General features: G+C 43.2%; 2 protein-coding genes across 3 annotated transcripts in view; one reads left to right on the forward strand and one right to left on the reverse strand.

The window, feature by feature from the left end:
• Positions 1–455, reverse strand: part of GNPAT (glyceronephosphate O-acyltransferase) — a 30862-nt gene extending 30407 nt beyond the window's left edge. The window contains exon 1 of one of the 2 annotated variants that reach the window (XM_058543028.1): positions 236–455. In XM_058543028.1, the coding sequence (XP_058399011.1) occupies positions 236–313 (78 nt within the window). In that variant the 5' untranslated portion in view covers positions 314–455. The remainder of the gene's footprint in view (positions 1–235) is intronic. The other variant, XM_058543029.1, reaches the window with a different exon arrangement.
• Positions 357–16516, forward strand: C6H1orf131 (chromosome 6 C1orf131 homolog; the record flags this gene model as incomplete). The annotated part of the gene is made up of 7 exons (XM_058543031.1): positions 357–684; positions 2778–3124; positions 12881–12937; positions 13705–13800; positions 13942–14028; positions 14619–14671; positions 16073–16516. Coding segments are annotated over 7 exons (1107 nt in total), but the record flags the coding sequence as incomplete, so codon positions are not given.
• Between the last annotated feature and the right edge of the window lie 420 nt (positions 16517–16936).

Raw genomic sequence — 16936 nt, forward strand, 5'->3', positions numbered from 1 at the left:
AAGGAAAGGAACCAGAGGAACCACCACCAGTAGAAACTTCTAAAAGCATGCACACATTTACACACACAGCGATACACTGTTGCCTTGGAAACCAAGTCAACCACCTAACCCCTCCTCGGGGGCGTCGGGACCCACTTTTTGGGGATAGGGGTCTTGGGCTGGAGGAAGCCGGGACCGTGAGAATGGGGTCCTCTCTCGCGGCCCCGCCCCGGGCCTCGTTTTCCTGGGCGCCTACCGAGTAGAGGAGCACGACAGCGCCAGGACTGGTGGAGCCGACGGAGAAAAAAGAGTTAGGTGAACTGGAAGAATCCATGGTGTAGCTGCCGTTCTGGGCAGGGCCTGGAATTCTTTGCTAAGCGGTGGTGCTGCTGCTGCCGGGGGCGGTTCTTCCGCGCAGGGAGGCCCGACCTCGTCTAAGGCGGCGGCACCCTCTGTGGCCGCTCCACAAGCCCCCGGGCACCGCCATCTTAATTAGAACGGAAGCCGCGTGGGGACCTGCGGCGCGCGCGCGCAGCCCGTCAGAACCCGGAAGCGGCGGCTCCGCGCGGCCGGAATCCCGGCAGACTTTGGGCTGTACCGCCGCCGCAGACCCCACGATGGCGCAGGATCAAGGGCTGGGGTCCTCTGCGCCTGCCTGTTCTCAGACACTTCTGGATGCTGTGCTCCAGAACCTCTACGACTTTGGTGAGTGCGGGGCCTCGGAACCCACGTGGACAGAGGACTTGAGGAGCCGAGGGGCTACTGGCGCCTTGAACTGGCCCGGCCTCCGGTTTCAAGCTGAAGGTTCTTGTAGGTCGAGCATCCCTCAGTTCGTCCAACCTGGTTCCGATAACGGGTCCAGCACACACCTGCGTCTGAGATCACCCTTCTCCCGCCCCCATGGTCGGGCTCTGTTGAGTTATTCTTCATGAGTCAAACCTCCCAACTCGTCCCTGAGTGTCGGGACCAACCTAGTTGCTTGTCGGAAGCACCAGAGCTTTCACACTTAACGGGGGTGATGCACACAGGACGATGGTCTCTCGAAATAGCCCACCTTTTCACTTTTCCGGACCTCTGGGAAGCCCCCTCACCCCACGCCACCCCCAGACCCGCCTGACCCTGGTGCATTGGTGCCACCTTGTCACGTTGGGGCCTCATCCTTCAGTCCTTCGCCAAGGACTTAAGAGAACGTTTTCACACAAAGCTTTTCACAACCTTTTCTTCCATAAGTTGGCCGACCTATGCTTTCCTTCATTTATCTTGATGGGGGAAAAGGAAAAAAAAGCTTGTCATTAAAGATGTGCAACCGCCTGGCATTAGTACATTTAAGGACCAAACATATTTCTTAAATGGGTATCATGGTGTTGCAAAAGCAGTTTTATTTTGGAGTCATTGCTGAAAATTCTAAGCTCACTTAAACGTAAAAATGGTAGCTAAAAAGTATTGAGAGTTTACTATGTACTCCATGCTTTTTGTGTATTCACTCATTTAATTTTCACAACAACCCTATGAAATAGATACTGTCTTTAATCGCATTATTGTAAATGTAGAAACAAGCACTAGAGGTTAAAAAATTTGCTCAAGTTTACTTAGCTAATAATTTCCAATCCCCAGACCGTCTAGCTCCAGTCCCTGCACTTGTATTGACTTGTGCTGTGGACAGAATATCTCTGTGCCTTTAGGAATATTGGAGGACAGAGAAGACTTAGTCTCTGACCTTGAGAAGTTTAAAACCTAGAGGAAAAGACTGTTCTGCAAAATCCTAAATACAGTTTATGTCAACAAAGGCTAGAAATTATAGTAGGAGCTCTGAAGGCACGGGCTGTATCTACTCATTTTTATATCCGTAATGCCAAAATTTAGTTGACTCTTAATATGTATTTATTGAATAAAAGACTAAGCATTTGGAAGCAAACATTAACGATCAGCTGATTGTTAGAGAGTTCTGTGATATTCGTACTGTAGGTGAGTAATGAAGCCTAGAATTTTTGTCAGAATCTTCAGGTGACTGGTTAGGGTTCAAACAGTTGAAACAGAGAAGATATGGGGATTTAGTAGAAAATAAACGCACTCAAATTAAGCCAGTTGTCTTAGGTTCATCTTAATTCATAATTGTGACAGAAAATAAGAAAACTCTAATACCTAACAGCAAACCTAGAAAATGTGAAACACTGGCTGCAGTGGCAGACAGACATTTTCAGTACAAATGAGTACGTGAGCCAACTGGGATTGCCAGTCCTTGGGACTATGGCCATGGTGACACTTTTAGTAAAGACAAAGGTGAGATAAATGTAAAATAATTGTGCTAATAAGAAGTTAAAGACATAAATATGGTCACTTAGGAAAAGATGACTGCGTTTTGGATTCTATAAATTGTGCAAATACAACTCGATTTAAGAAAAACAAATAGGGCCGGCCCGGTGGCGCAAGCGGTTAAGTGCGCGCGCTCCGCTGCGGCGGCCTGGGGTTCGCTGGTTCGGATCCCGGGCGCGCACCGACGCACTGCTTGGTAAGCCATGCTGTGGCGGCGTCCCATATAAAGTGGAGGAAGATGGGCACCGATGTTAGCCCAGGGCCGTCTTCCTCAGCAAAAAAAAGAGGAGGATTGGTGGATGTTAGCTCAGGGCTGATCTCCTCACAAAAAAAATAAAAAAAGAAAAACAAATAGTTTTTTTCTTGGTACGTATTCCTGGGTGTTTATCGCTGTGACATATGTACAAGTGCATTCACATGAGCTGATGTTGTTGATAGCTAAAACCCAGAATATTTATTTTTCCTTTTTGTGTTTGAACAAACAGGAGAGACAGAAGATGAAGCAGAACAGAAAAAGATCAGAAAGAAAAGGGAAAACAAGAAGAGAGATGTGGGGACTCCAGCAGCCTTGGCAGCAGAGCCAGCTTCCTCACCTGGTTCTCTTATAAAAGGCCAGCGAAAGAGTGCTTGCAGCTTCTTCAAGGAACTCAGAGAAGAGCTGCAGTGTGCTCCTGCTGTGACCCCCAGTGGTTCCCCTTCAGGACCAGAAGTCCCTAGTGCTGCAGTATTTCCCTCTCCTCTGAAGAACAATATAGAGCGAGTAGAAGTGGTAGAATTTCACAGCAGAAGTAAACAAAAAAAACAGAATCCAGATCAAGAGGAGAACACAAAGGTAACGAGTTGGTTAGTTTATGTTTATGGTGAAAACCCTGATATTGTAATATTAGTGAATATCTTTATAGACTGTGTCGGGGTCCCCAAATCCTCAGGCTCAAGGAGTTGCTTAAAGCACTCACAGGACTCAGAACTCAGCATATAATCATCACGGTTCCGATTTGTTACAGCAAGAGGATACAGAGTAAAATCAGCAAAAGGAAAAGGTGCATGGGGCAAAGTCTGGAGGAAACCAGGTGCAGGCATCCAGGTGTCCTCCCCAGTGGAGTTGCGTGAGTTGTGCTTAATTTCCCCAGCCATGATGTGTGACAGCATGTGCCAAGTGTTACCAACCAGGGAAGCCTGCCCCAGCTTGGGTGTCCAGGGTTTGTATTGGGGGTTAGTCATGTAGGCATACAGACTGACCTTAGTTGATCAAGCTCTAGACCCCCAGAGGAAAAGGAGGTGTTCACTGTAAATCACATTGTTAGTATAAACTATCGGGGCATGCTTGGTACAGTGTGGCTCAAGGTCTCAGGTATGCAAAAACACTCTTAACAAACAGAATATTCCAATTGCTGAGTTTCCAGGAGCCAGCCAAGGGCCAGTCCTGAAAACAGGACATTCTTGGGAATGTGCAGGGTTCAATAAACTCAAGCCTGCCGAGTTAACGCTTTCTGTTTATAAGCCTTCTGCTTGATCGTGTTCAGAGAAATAAAAACTCGATCATTCAACAACTATTTCTGGCCACTGTTCTGGGCACTGGGATGTAGCATTGAAGAAAATAGGCAAAACTCCTTGCTTTCAAGGAACTTTCCTTCTGTTGGAAAAGCAGTTTGATTTTAGTGAGCAGCAATCTCTTTCAGACTAAATTTGTAAATCTAACTCGAAATTCAGTCCATGAGGGAGGTGTGGTTGCTCATCCAGACTTTTCACAAGGATAGCATAATGGTTTTGTCAAATTCATTGCTAAAAATCAGATTTTCCGTTTCTATACCATTCCCTGTGTCTTATAAACTTCTGTCTATCATAAAAGGAAAGGAGGATTGTATTAGTTTCCTGCAGCTGCTCTACAGAAATTTATTCTCTCAGTTCTGGAGGCCAGAAGTCCAGAATTAAGGTGTTGGCAGACACACTCCCCTCCGAAAGGGGAGAATCCTTCCTTATTTCTTCTAGCTTCTGGTGGCTCCAGGCATGCCTTGGCTTGTGGCTGCATAATTCTGACCTCTGCCTCTGTCTTCACATGGCCTTCATCCCTGTGTGTCTGAGTCTCTCATCTCCCTCTGCCTTTCTCTTGGAAGGACACCTGTCACTAGATTTAGGGCCCACTCTAAATCTAGGATGGATCTTATCCTGAGATCCTTAACTTAATTACACTACAAAGACCCTTTTTCCAAATAAGGCCACGTTCAAAGATTCTGAGGATTAGAACATGGACATGGTCTTTTTGGAAACCGCAATTCAACCCCTGACAGAGATAGTTAGGCTTGCATTGTTCTTTATGAACGTGTGAACACATGTTAGTGCCTGGTGTTTACATCTTTTTTATGGTTTAAAAAACTATCTATAAAATCTTTTCTAGAATTCAAGTAGCACTTTATGTCAAGCTTACCAACCAGCATCTCTTCCTCAAAGATTATTAGTGCATTCTATAATCATATCTACCTTTTTTTTTAGGCTTCTAAGTCAGCTTTCCAACTCTTAAACTCTAAATACTGGGGCACTGGGAACTGTTAGCGGCAGGCCAAGAAATGGATTCCCTCATCCCTCAGGGCAACCAGAGCCCCCATGCTGGCCAGCCAGGGAAGCTTACAATTATTAGTATTACCACAGTGTACCTCAGTGTACCATACAAATATTAGTATTTTCTGTGTGTCATGATATGAAAAAGATTGGAAAGCACTGCTTTGTAATATAATTCTGTGTTTGGAGAATTTAACTAACATAAAGCATCTAGGCACCCTCCCTTCAGTTTCCTTGTACACTGGTTTATGTTCCTCTTCCTGGAATGGAAAGTTTTCTCTTTGATGGAAAGGACAAAAAGTTGGCATTGAATAAGCCTGCATTTCTCTTAATAATAGAACATCTGCAGCAGGCTCTTGAATTGTCTTTTCTTCTTGCTCCTAATGAGCCCTTTTTTCATTGTAGTTGGCTTTTCTCAGGAACCTCAGCTCATTCTACATTTTGGACTCCCTGACTTGAATGAAATTTTTCGGTTCTTGGTGCTCTCCCCTTTCATCCTTTTAAAAATTTATCCTTTGAAAATGTGAATGTGTCTGGCTGAGAAGACAGAATACGGACACAGTGAAACACATATGCCCATAAAAAGACTTTAGAATGTTGACATTGCAACATGTAAATAAATACAAATGAATATAACGCCAGTTATTATGGTATATCCTGGGCATAGGGAATGCAGGTAAAGAATAGTCAGTCGGGGCTAATTAGGATATGTAATGCTATGCTAAGAGTTTGTGTAACATGGTAAAGTATAGTTATGGCTCCTGCTCTCTAAAAGCTTTCAGGTCATTGTAGGACAGTTCAAACAGGCATGGAATCAGCAAACATTTATAATAAGATAATGATAGCCTCCATTGATCAGTCATGGAATCTGCTGGTCATCTTTGAAGAACACTTGAGAATGGAAGAGGTCCTAGTGAGTTTGACGGCAGTCCGGCTGGGCCGGCCTAAACCCAGGAAATAACCTTCTTTTCCCAGAACTTAGGCTTATGCTATAAATACTGTCAACCTACAGAAACAGAAACCAGTTTAAGAGGCAAAGCGTTTATTTGGAATCAAAGAATTGCAATTTGGGGAACACAGATTCAGGTAGAAACCCAAATAGTGTCCCAGTTACAGGAGAGAGGTTCAGGGTTTTTATGGGAAAAAGGGAAGATGAGGTGAGTTGTACTGAGGAAGAGTTCATTGGTGCTAGATGAGGTGAGGCCAGGTTCACAGATTAGCTTAAGATTCGATCATCAGGCAAAAGGCGGGACTTGTACTTCATTGATTGGTTAGCGATCAGTCATCAGCAAAGTCCAGTTCCATCAGTTCTTACAGACAAGGTGTTCTTGTCCTTACTGACTTCTTGGAATGTTGGTGGTTTGGTCCAGTTTGGAAGATAAAGAAAACAAGACCTGCAAGGCAGTTCCTCTGAAATGGCTCCTCTGGCTCTGTTGTCATATGGCTCCACTCATGTCATCTTTCACAATATTGTGATTAAACTGCATTGTGTATTGAAACAGTGATTTATAATAAGAAACATACATCTGGTCTTTGTCTCCGTTTCTGGCACAGAGCTCCTAAAACCTTTGGGATTTCCTAAGAGTTGAGAGCTATAAAGGTGTGTTTTGTCATGTTAATGAATTGACTTTTGGAAGCACCCAAGGATGGGGACTGGTTGCTAGGAGAACCAACTCTATGATTAGGGGGTTGGAACGTTCAGTCTCACCCCCTGATCTCTAGGGAGAGGGGAGGGGCTGGAATCAGTGGCCAATTGCCAATGATTTAATCACTCATACCTGTATAATGAAGCCTCTGTAAAAACCCAAAAGGACAGGCTTCAGGGTTCAGAGAGCTTTCAGGTTGGTGAACACGTGGAGGTGCTGGGAGAGGGCATGGGAGCTCCACGCCCTTTCTTCACGCATTGCCCTGTGCATCTCTTCCATCTGGCTGTTCCTGAGTTGTATCCTTCTATAATAAACTGGTGATTGAGTAAGTAAAGGGATGTCCAGAGTTCTGTGAACCACTCTAGCAAATTAATTGAACTCAAGGAGGGGTCATGGGGACCTCTGATTTATAGCCAGTGGGTTAGAAGTACAGGTAACAACTTGGGCTTTCAAATGGCATCTGAAGTAGAGGGCAGTCTTGTAGGACTGAGCCCTTGACCTGTGGGATCTGACACTATCTTCAGGTAGATAGTGTCAGAATTGATTAGAATTGTAGGACAGCCAGCTGGTGTCAGAGTGTTGCTTGTTGGATATGTGGGGAAACCCCCCAACACACACACATCAGAATTGGTGACCAGAACTTCTTTTAATGGGCTGATCTGGGAGTTTGTCCACTATTTATATAACATTTTACTCATTCTAAATGTCTAACCTACAAATAAACTTCCTGATAATGTCCCATGTATAAGCAGTGACTATGGAAATAGTTGGACAGGAAATAGTAGGTAAGAGATTGCTTATTCAGTCATTCATTTATTCCACAAACAATTGGGTGCCTACTGTTTGCCAGCCCCAGGAGATCCAGCAGTGTACAAGATATAGTCCTTTGCCCTCGTGGAGTATGCCATCTACTGGTGGAGTCAGGCAAACCCCAGGTAAATTAATAGTATAATTAAAGAGTTGTAAACACTCAAGGAAAGAAATAGGGTCCTGAGAGTAATGGGCAGAACCTCCTTTAGATAGAGTGGTTGGTAAGTGTCTGAGGAGGTGACATCAGGCTAGCGCTCTGTTAAAGGGTGCTGTGCTGGTGAAGGGAGCTGAGAAGAGTAATGCGGACAGAGAGAGTGCAGCATTGCAAATGCCCTGTGGTGTGAAGAGGCCTGCCGTGTTCCAGAAGCTCCAAGGCTAGTGGGAGTAGGACAGAGGGAAGAATGGTCAGCAGAGGGAAAGCAGCACTGCAAATGCCCTGCGGTGTGTAGGTCCGAGGGGAGAGTGGTGTGAGCTGTCGTAGGAGAGACAGGCTGAGACCAGCCCTTGCCGGGTCTTATAGGCAATGGTGAGGCCTTTGGATTTTAGTTTAAAGTATATGGGAATCAAAGAATTGTAAGCAAGGACATGAGGTGGTCTGATTTATATTTTAAAAAGATCTTTGTGGCCCCTGTATGGTAAAGAGATTATAGGTATGGCCTGGACTTGTAATTTGAGGAATGAGTGGGAAAACCCACTCTGTAATGAGTATTGCAAGGCTGCGTGTGAGAAAGACAATTCTTATGCTGTTAAGAAATGAAAGTGTCATGTGTAGCTTAAATGATCCAAGTAGTGTTTGGCCCTTAGGGATATGTCTTACTAACGCTATTTCTCCTCCATTAGCATTGGTCCATCTTCATATAGGTCAGTCACCGCCCCTGTTTCGGGAACCTTAGCCTCCTTTGTGGCCTACATAGAAAAGGCATTAGAGAGACATAATAGAAATAATAGAATAGTGTACTATAGATCAGAAGAGACTCTTGGATCCTGTGGCCTGGACTGAGGTACACATAGACTGCTTCTGAGCATATAACGAATTGCTGATAATAGCTAATATTTACTGAGTGCTTACTGTGTACTAAAAGTGATTATTTATATTCATTAACTAATTCATTATCTCACTGAATCCTCACAATTTATGTGACCTCTCTTCATTTTACAGGGGAGATTGATGCCTAGGCAGGTTAAATTATTTGCCAGCGTCCCATATCTGCAATTCCAAAACCCCAGAGCTTTGGAAATCACAAGTTAGTTGGTTTTTTTTTTTTTTAAGTTTGGTGCAGATTTATTTGGCAGCAAAACCTGACCTGAACTGATATGAAGCTTACGAATTATTTTTGTTCCATTTGGCATGAATATTCATAGATGTTACTATAGACATATGAATGTAGTTAATTATGAGTTGTTGTCTTGGACCCCACTGGAAGTGGTATATAACACTCGGTATATTCACAGTGTTAACTTTCTAAAATGTAAAAACTTCTGAATTTTCTAAAGATTCCAGATAAAGGACTGTGGATGTGAAGTAAGTGCCAGAGTCAGGTTCAGACCCCAGGCTTTCTGGCTTAAAAGCTGTGTGCCTAACTAGTACACTAGAGAGAGAATATAGGTTAGGTTAGGCTCTTTGTCCTTGAGTAACACAAGTACACTTGACCCAGAACCTTCACCCTGCATTACCATTGTCCCCAGTTATTGCCCCAGGTTCTAACCACCCTCATAATCTCTGCGTTATCTAGATCACTCGCAAGGACTCTACCCTGAAGTCCTCCACACTCCAGCGTCACCCTTCAACTTTGTACCACATTCCCTGTTCCCTGTTCTTTAGTAGATGCAATGTGAGATAGGTGTTAGGAAGAAAGTAATCTGGTTGAAGTAATTTACACTCAATAAGATATGAATTAATTTCTTAATATTCCTAGAACTGCTTGCATTTTAAAAAGAGAGTGTTTATTTACCCAGCTATTCTCTAGTTGGACAAACGTTGGACAGTGTAACTAATAGAATAAAAAATCTGATCACTGTAGGAGAAAATACTTTTGGTCAGCAAGGCAGCCCGTAGACAAGTTCATTGAGCCTGGTGGGCTCCCTGCCTTCCTCCCTCACCCCCACACATTTCTCCCAAACTGTTCCTTCTTTTTGTAGCTTTCTTCCTTCTTCATTGCCTAACATACAAGTTCTCAAAATCTCCAAACATTTCTCTCTACCATAGGCTTTATTAGTCAGGATAGGTTAGGCAGTGGTTTGATTACAAGTAGTCCCTACGTCTCAATGGTTTAAAGGCAAAAGTTAATTTTTTCTTGTGTTGCATGTCCATCAGGATTGGCAGGGGTGGAGTGCTCTGCTCCACACCTTCCTCGTCTACAGACCCAGGATAATAGGGTCTCCACCACCTGGAAGAGTCTTAGTGGCTTTGGTGGAGAAGGGGAGTTGATGACTGGCTTTTAGAGGTTCCATGTGGAAGGGGCATACTTCCCCTCTGCTCACATTTCTTTGGCCAAAGAAAGTCACGTAGCCCTGCCTAAGTTCAGGTAGACAGCGAAGCCCAGTTCTCCTGTGTATCTAGAAGTAGAGAAGGACCCAATATTGCCTATAGGTACAAGTGCTTCCTACTACAGTGAGTGTGAGGGGAAAGAACACAGAGGAAACCGCTGACTGTTTCCAAATCAGGGAATGCATTATGAATAATGTACTGAAGTGGTTTTAAAGCTATGCATAAAAATTAAAGTTAGATGGTGGTGGGGTCATGCTAATAGACTCAGCATCATGAAATAATTAGCCAAGAATTTTTTTCCAAATTTTGCTTTTGTTATAAACGAGAATCTAGAACCCAGATCCTTTCTCAGAAACACATCAACAGCTATAAAGCTAAGAAGTTTCTGGTGAAATGTTAACAGAAGGTTTGGGAATACCAAGATCTCTATGTCTGGCCAGACCTGCCACCCAGGTCTGCCCTTGATCTACGCAGGACCCCTCAGCCCACGTGTCCCCACAGTCAGGATGAACTGAGACCTGCAGTGCAAGGACTGGGTGTTCTGTGGGGCTAGTGTTGGGGAGAGCAAGGACATCAGGACCCAGGGGTTTCAGCCTCACAATAACTACCACACAGTTGGCAGAGAATTTTATTACAGAGCCTAGGTCCTCTTTAGGACCTGTCGCTCCATTCTCATGCTGATCTTATAGTAACAGGTCAGCCAAGGGCATCTGTGACATCTCCAGTATTGCTAGAAATCTGATGTTCCTGAAAGAAGTTTTCAACTCGAAAGAGTTTAGTCAGTCATCACTTATTGGATGGATGGGAGAAAGGAAAAGAGAGGAAGAACTATTTAAATATTTAGAAAAGGAGGTAAATGGGATTTTAGAGGTCTGTGAACAGTATACATTTTTTAATATGTATATATAAAATGTGTATTTGAGGATTTGGATATGATCCTGACATCATGAAGATTTAATCCATTTGTTTTTCAAAAATATTATTACTGTTGATCATACTAAATGGATTAGATGTGCATGCCAATGGAAAAGATATCCTAAGTGTGGAATTTTTTCCAATCATGGAAAAGGAGATAAGACTGTCTCGGGTAGATACATGGAAGTGCCCCATGCAGCGTCCTCCCTGCTGCACCCATGCTCTTTTTTTTTTTTTTGTGAGGAAGATCAGCCTTGAGCTAACATCTGCCAATCCTCCTCTTTTTGCTGAGGAAGACTGGCCCTGCGCTAACACCCATGCCCATCTTCCTCCACTTTATATGGGACGCCGCCACAGCATGGCTTGACAAGCGGGATGTTGGTGCGTGCCCGGGACCCGAACCTTGGGCCGCCGCAGCGGAGCGTGTTCACTTAACCGCTGCACCACCAGGCCAGCCCCTGCACCCATGCTCTTAAGTAAGGCATTTGATTCTGTGAAATATGTGATTGTCTGAAGAAAATCATAAGCATAATAAAAGCCAGGAGTCTCAATAAAGTAATGTGGAAGATGCATTTATTGTGACTAACAGCACAGAGCGGGGCCACATGCCTAGAGCATGACAGTCATCCTCTACGATGTGATCCTCTGTTGCCACCAGCACCCAGGTCCATCTTGAGTCGGCGTCCGGTGTGACAGCAGATGGGCAGTGCTGTAGGGATTACTGGGAGGCTGTTGATTTATAGTCAGTGGATTAGTTAATATGAGAGCATTGGCCAAGTCTTCCTGTTTACGGGACCTGGGCTGCACACTTACTATTTACTTTATCCTATTTCATCATCATAACCCCCTGTGAAGTTTGTACAGGGGTCCTCATTGAAACAGAAGCTGTCATCTATGGAAACATTCAGTGACTGACCCACACACCCAAAATACAGTAGTGGGGGGAGAAAACAGGATAAGCTGAAGCACAACTCCTGTTCCGAGAAGGAGAAACCAGGGCTCCTTCGTGTGTGCAGTGTGCACGGCACCTCTCAGTGTGGCGTGGGGCGGAGTCCCACGCTCTCATCCTGGCACAGACCCCACCCTGCTGAGCAGGAATGGCAGGATGCCGCACCCTGGCATGCAGCCAGCTCGCAGCTCAGGGCCGAACATCCCCCTTCACCATTGTCCTGCAAGGGAAACAGTGCCTTTTCTAGAGGCTGCACACTTTTACAGCCTCCTGCCTGCTGGTACAGATTTCGGGGCTGGAGTTGAGTAGTGACTGCTGTTGTTGGCCAGACATGACAACAGTTTTCTTAAAATCTTAAGCTTCTGGTCAATTCTATGGGTTGGTAACCACAGCCAAGGGATATATTGATGTAAAGAGTCACATATTTTGAAGGCATTTGCAGTATCGTTATTTTCTGTTGGGAATTACAAACCCAATCACCACTATTTCTGGAAATCTGATGTTCCTGAAAGAAATTTTCAACTCAAGAGAATTTTTTTAGCCATTATTCTAATGGCTGATGGGAGGAAAGGAAAGAGAGAAAGAATTATTTAAACATGACTTTTTTTTTTTTTTTTTCCAATGAGGAAGATCAGCCCTTAGCTAACATCCATGCCAATCCTCCTCTTTTTGCTGAGGAAGACTGGCCCTGGACTAACATCCATGCCCATCTTCCTCCACTTTATATGGGACGCCGCCAGAGCATGGCCTGATGAGCGGTGTGTAGGTGCGTGCCTGGGATCCGAACCCGGGCTGCCAGCAGCAGAGTGTGCGCACTTAACCGCTACGCCACGGGGCCAGCCCCAAACGTGACATTTTTTTACCGTCTAAAATCCCTGCTCAAACAATTGTCTTTTTCTAAACCCCCCACCCGCCTCCCCCTGAACAGAATTTTCTACATATGGTGCATGAGATACAGACGTTGGTCTCTCTCTGACCATCTTTTCTTTTTTCTTAGTTTCTCATCAATCCTTTCTCTTAAGCTTTGAGATCTTAAAAATTTTTTTCTCCATTTTTCTTCCATTAGCTGTTAATTAGGCTTTTGTGCAACATGCTTGTATTATTGTTTGATATTAGGCATCTGGGCCAGTTTCAAGGCTTTTAAAAACATGACTCTCTGTTGGTGATGGATGCTATAATGATATAGTAACAGATGATCTTAATAAGAGTTTTTTTTCCTTTCAGACCAAAACTAGTATCCTTGAGAAAGATATGGATATACAAGAATTTAACTTAGAAAAGGTATGTGTTTTGAAATTGTTAATTTTTTCAGCTTTATAATAACAACAAAAAAAATTGAATATATTTACATGCCCAATAGTTGGGGAAATGGTTAAGCACATCACACTACATTTAGTTGATTGAATATTATGCAACTGTTTAAAACACGGTGGTTTTGTGACTGCAATGCCAATGATACAGTGGTAAGAAAAGCAGAGTTGTGTGTATTCTGTGATTGTAACTAGGTTTTAAAAATGCATGAGAAAAAAGACAGGAGGAAGTAATTCAACTGCTAAGAGTGGGTATTGGTGGCTTTTTCTCTTCTTCTACAGTATCTTTTTAAAGAAAAAACACAGATATGTTCAAAGCTGCTGTGATAAATGGTTTCTAAGTATGAGTAAATATGTTTGGAGAGGTACCTTTAAGAGGTACCTTTATTGTCTTTATGGGTAGTAGCTTGTTTTAGAGAGCATCTAAAGTCCTGCTGAGCTCTGCATTTGATCCTAGTTCTGCCACTGATTTGTGCAGAGATAAGTCTTTGCTTCAACTGTCCAAATTGTCAGAGAATGGTGTTGTGAGATCCTGGTAGTGTTGTAAGAGAACTCCACAGAGCTCCTTAAGCCACACCGTATCAGAGTTCTTGCTAGCTGTAGTCACTGCAGGTCGTGAGAATACATAAAAGTATTTGGTGTGCAGCACATCGTGTCTGACATGCAGTCCTCCTAGGAAACTCCTGTGGAGTTTTGGAATGCACTGTAGAATTTTTGGATTCTGCTTTGTGTCTACAGGCTCGTTTGGAAGTGCACCGGTTTGGGATCACAGGCTATGGAAAAGGAAGGGAAAGAGTCCTAGAACAGGAACGTGCCATTATGCTGGGTGCCAAGGTAAGGAGCTGCTTCTGCCTTCCATTACCAGACAGGATACAGAAAAGGGGTGAGAGAGCCCAGGGCAAGTCAGTGCAAGGGACACGGGAAATTTTTGCAAAATAGAAAATGATAATATGTGTCCTTTTTCTTTCATTTCAGCCTCCCAAAAATAGTTATGTGAATTATAGGGTTTTACAGGAGCAAATCAAAGAAAAAAAGGCAGCAAAGGAAGAAGAAAAGAGAAGGGTAGGTGTGATAGTCTTCTCTTTACTCTATTAAACTTCTAGAACAGAAACATGGTTGTAATTTGCCACAATGGAAGGCTGTACCCCACTGCTTGGAAAGCAGTCTAGACAATGACAAGATCTAGAGTTAAATGAGCAAATTCTGTCTACTTCTTCAAGTCAGCTGTATTTTGTAATACCAGCCAAGTGATCTGGCATATTCACATGAAAAGTTTGCTCTGAAATGCAAACTCCTGCTCAAATGATGTAAGCTGCTTTGATCTTTTCCCTAGACTCAGTCTTTTTCTTGCATTTCACATCGTATGAAACACAAGAGCTTATGAAAGACCACCAGAGGAATACATATAGTATTGCCTTCCTTTCACCTAAAGTGGAAGATTTGACATTTCTATTGTCAGTCTTCTCTGGAATGGACTTTCACATTCTTGAAAGGGTTTTAGGACGAAACTTGGAGTCTATTTGTTTAATATGCCTACTTGAAAAAATATCAAATATAGTATCTCAGTGGCTTTTGGTCACAAACCTCTTGCCTTTTTCTGAATCTCTATTATCCATTACTGACAAATATGTTATCTTAAATTCTGACATCAGGCCCAGGACACAGATATTTTCAAGAAAAAGAAGAGGAAAGGGCAGGAAGACAGGTGAGTGATACCATTAGATACTAGGGTGGAATGATCTGGATAAACCTATTGATTAGTTCTGAAAATAGTACCCTGCATTTATGTGGTGTTTCTAGCCTGTGAGAATGCCTTGCTGTCTTCACTTATCCTAATCAAGCCCTTTAAGGGGAACAGGATTTAGTAAATTGTCCAAGATCAAACAACTACCTCAGGACTGAGTTAGACATTCTCCAGGCTCCCATTTGCGAAGACCAGACGCCTCAAGTGACTAGTGGGAAAGCTGAGGTTGACATTTCCAACCAAAGACTTCTTTTTTTTTTTTTTTTGTGAGGAAGATCAGCCCTGAGCTAACATCCATGCTAATCCTCCTCTTTTTGCTTAGGAAGACCTGCTCTGAGCTAACATCTATTGCCAATCCTCCTCTTTTTTTTTTTCTTCCCCCAAAGCCCCAGTAGATAGTTGTATGTCATAGTTGCACATCCTTCTAGTTGCTGTATGTGGGATGTGGCTTCAGCATGGCCGGAGAAGCGGTGCTTCGGTGCGCGCCCGGAATCCGAACCCGGGCCACCAGTAGCAGAGCGCGCGCACTTAACTGCTAAGCCACGGGGCCAGCCCTAACCAAAGACTTCTGTTCCCTGCTAAGAAAGCCTGCTGATATGACAGCACGGTCTGGGTCTGTATTGCCTGTTCTTTGACATTCCACATGAACTAGAGCACCATAATTTAAGTAATGGAATGTTGATCTTGTTCCTTTATTCTTGTTTCTTAGCTTTTGTTCGAGTGCCTTTTTCTCTCTTCTCAAATTACTGTTTCAAAATGGACTTCTTTTGTCGTAACTTTTTTTTTGGCCTCCTGGTGAGCTTGCACATGCTGTTAAGTGGCTGTTTGTTCTGGCCATGTATGTGTGTTGAAGGCCCACCGTGTGCCAGGCACATAGGTGTCTTAGGTGTTGGAGATGACGCCATGATCACACTGAGGGTATCCCTGCCCTTGAGGACCTTACATTGTAGTGAGGGAAACACACCAAAACATACAAACACATAAGTAAGGAGATGTTAGGTACTGGCAAGTTCTGTGAAGAGGTTAAATAAAGCGTTGTGAAAGAAAATCACTGGGATGGGCTGGGATGTCATTCTAAGGAGGTGACATCTGATTTGGGAATTGAATGAAGAAGGGGAGACAGCCTGGAAATATCTGGTAACAGAACATTCCACGTAGAAGAAACCAGTGCAAAGGCCCTGAGGCAAGGATGCAGTTGGCATGTTTCGGGGACTGCAGAAGGCCAGTGGTGTTGCAGTAGGGCAGGGGGCGGTGCATGGGAGGGACTGGGAGTTTGCAGGAGCAGGCCACCGTCGCCTGGTTGGTGATGCTGCAATCCTTTATAAGCTTAGCTGTGGTGCCTTTCTCTCACTTTAAATGCAGGAAATCCAAAAGGAAGAAATCAGCTCCCAGTATTTTGTCAAGTGGACGGACTGGACAGGTTGGAAAATTCAAAAATGGGACGTTGATTCTGAGCCGAGTTGATATTAAGAAAATAAATTCTTCCCGAGTGGCTAAATGAAGTACTTTATAAAATAAAGAGAGGAATGGGAAAGTGCCGTGGTACTGAAGCCGGACCTCTACAAGACTACCAGATTATTATTTATTTCATATTTCATATTTCATTTTTTATTTTAGGGAAAAAAATTAAATAGAAATAATAAAATTTCTAGTTGCTGAAGTGTCTGTTTTGTGCCAATAACCGTGTTGGGCCAACTGCCATGTGAATATAAAGTAAACCTATTGAAAAGAATGTTACTATTCTCCTGTGAGGTTCACTCTAGTTTCACTTTCACTGGTGTTTTGTGCATTTGCTCCTAAGAAGATTTTTCATAGTTTTACTCATTTGTAAAGGCTAATAATTAGCTTTAAATTGCCTTTTAATTTTTAAAAAATGATTTAATGTGACTATATCATGAAAGAACTAAGAATGTGATCATTTGTCAGTAGTTTTGTGGGAAAAGCAGTTTTAATTTTCAGCCTACCAAGTATATAAAATCTACTTCGTAAGAAGTTATGTAAACAAAGTACAACTTTTGTGGTATACATGACCATGACTATTAAGTAGCACAACAGATGAGTTTAACTCATGTCCTAGTACCTTCATTTAAGCAAATGATATCTCCTTCAAAGCAATCACCTTTGGCAGCTATACATATCTCTTGCTGAAAGTGTCTGGAACTTCTCAAAGTTTGTGGCACATTAAAAGAAAAGTTTTCAATGATGGTAATCAATTTTGGCTTTTTT

Source organism: Diceros bicornis, chromosome 6 (genome assembly GCF_020826845.1).
Source record: "Diceros bicornis minor isolate mBicDic1 chromosome 6, mDicBic1.mat.cur, whole genome shotgun sequence".
NCBI classification, from domain to species: Eukaryota; Metazoa; Chordata; class Mammalia; order Perissodactyla; family Rhinocerotidae; genus Diceros; species Diceros bicornis.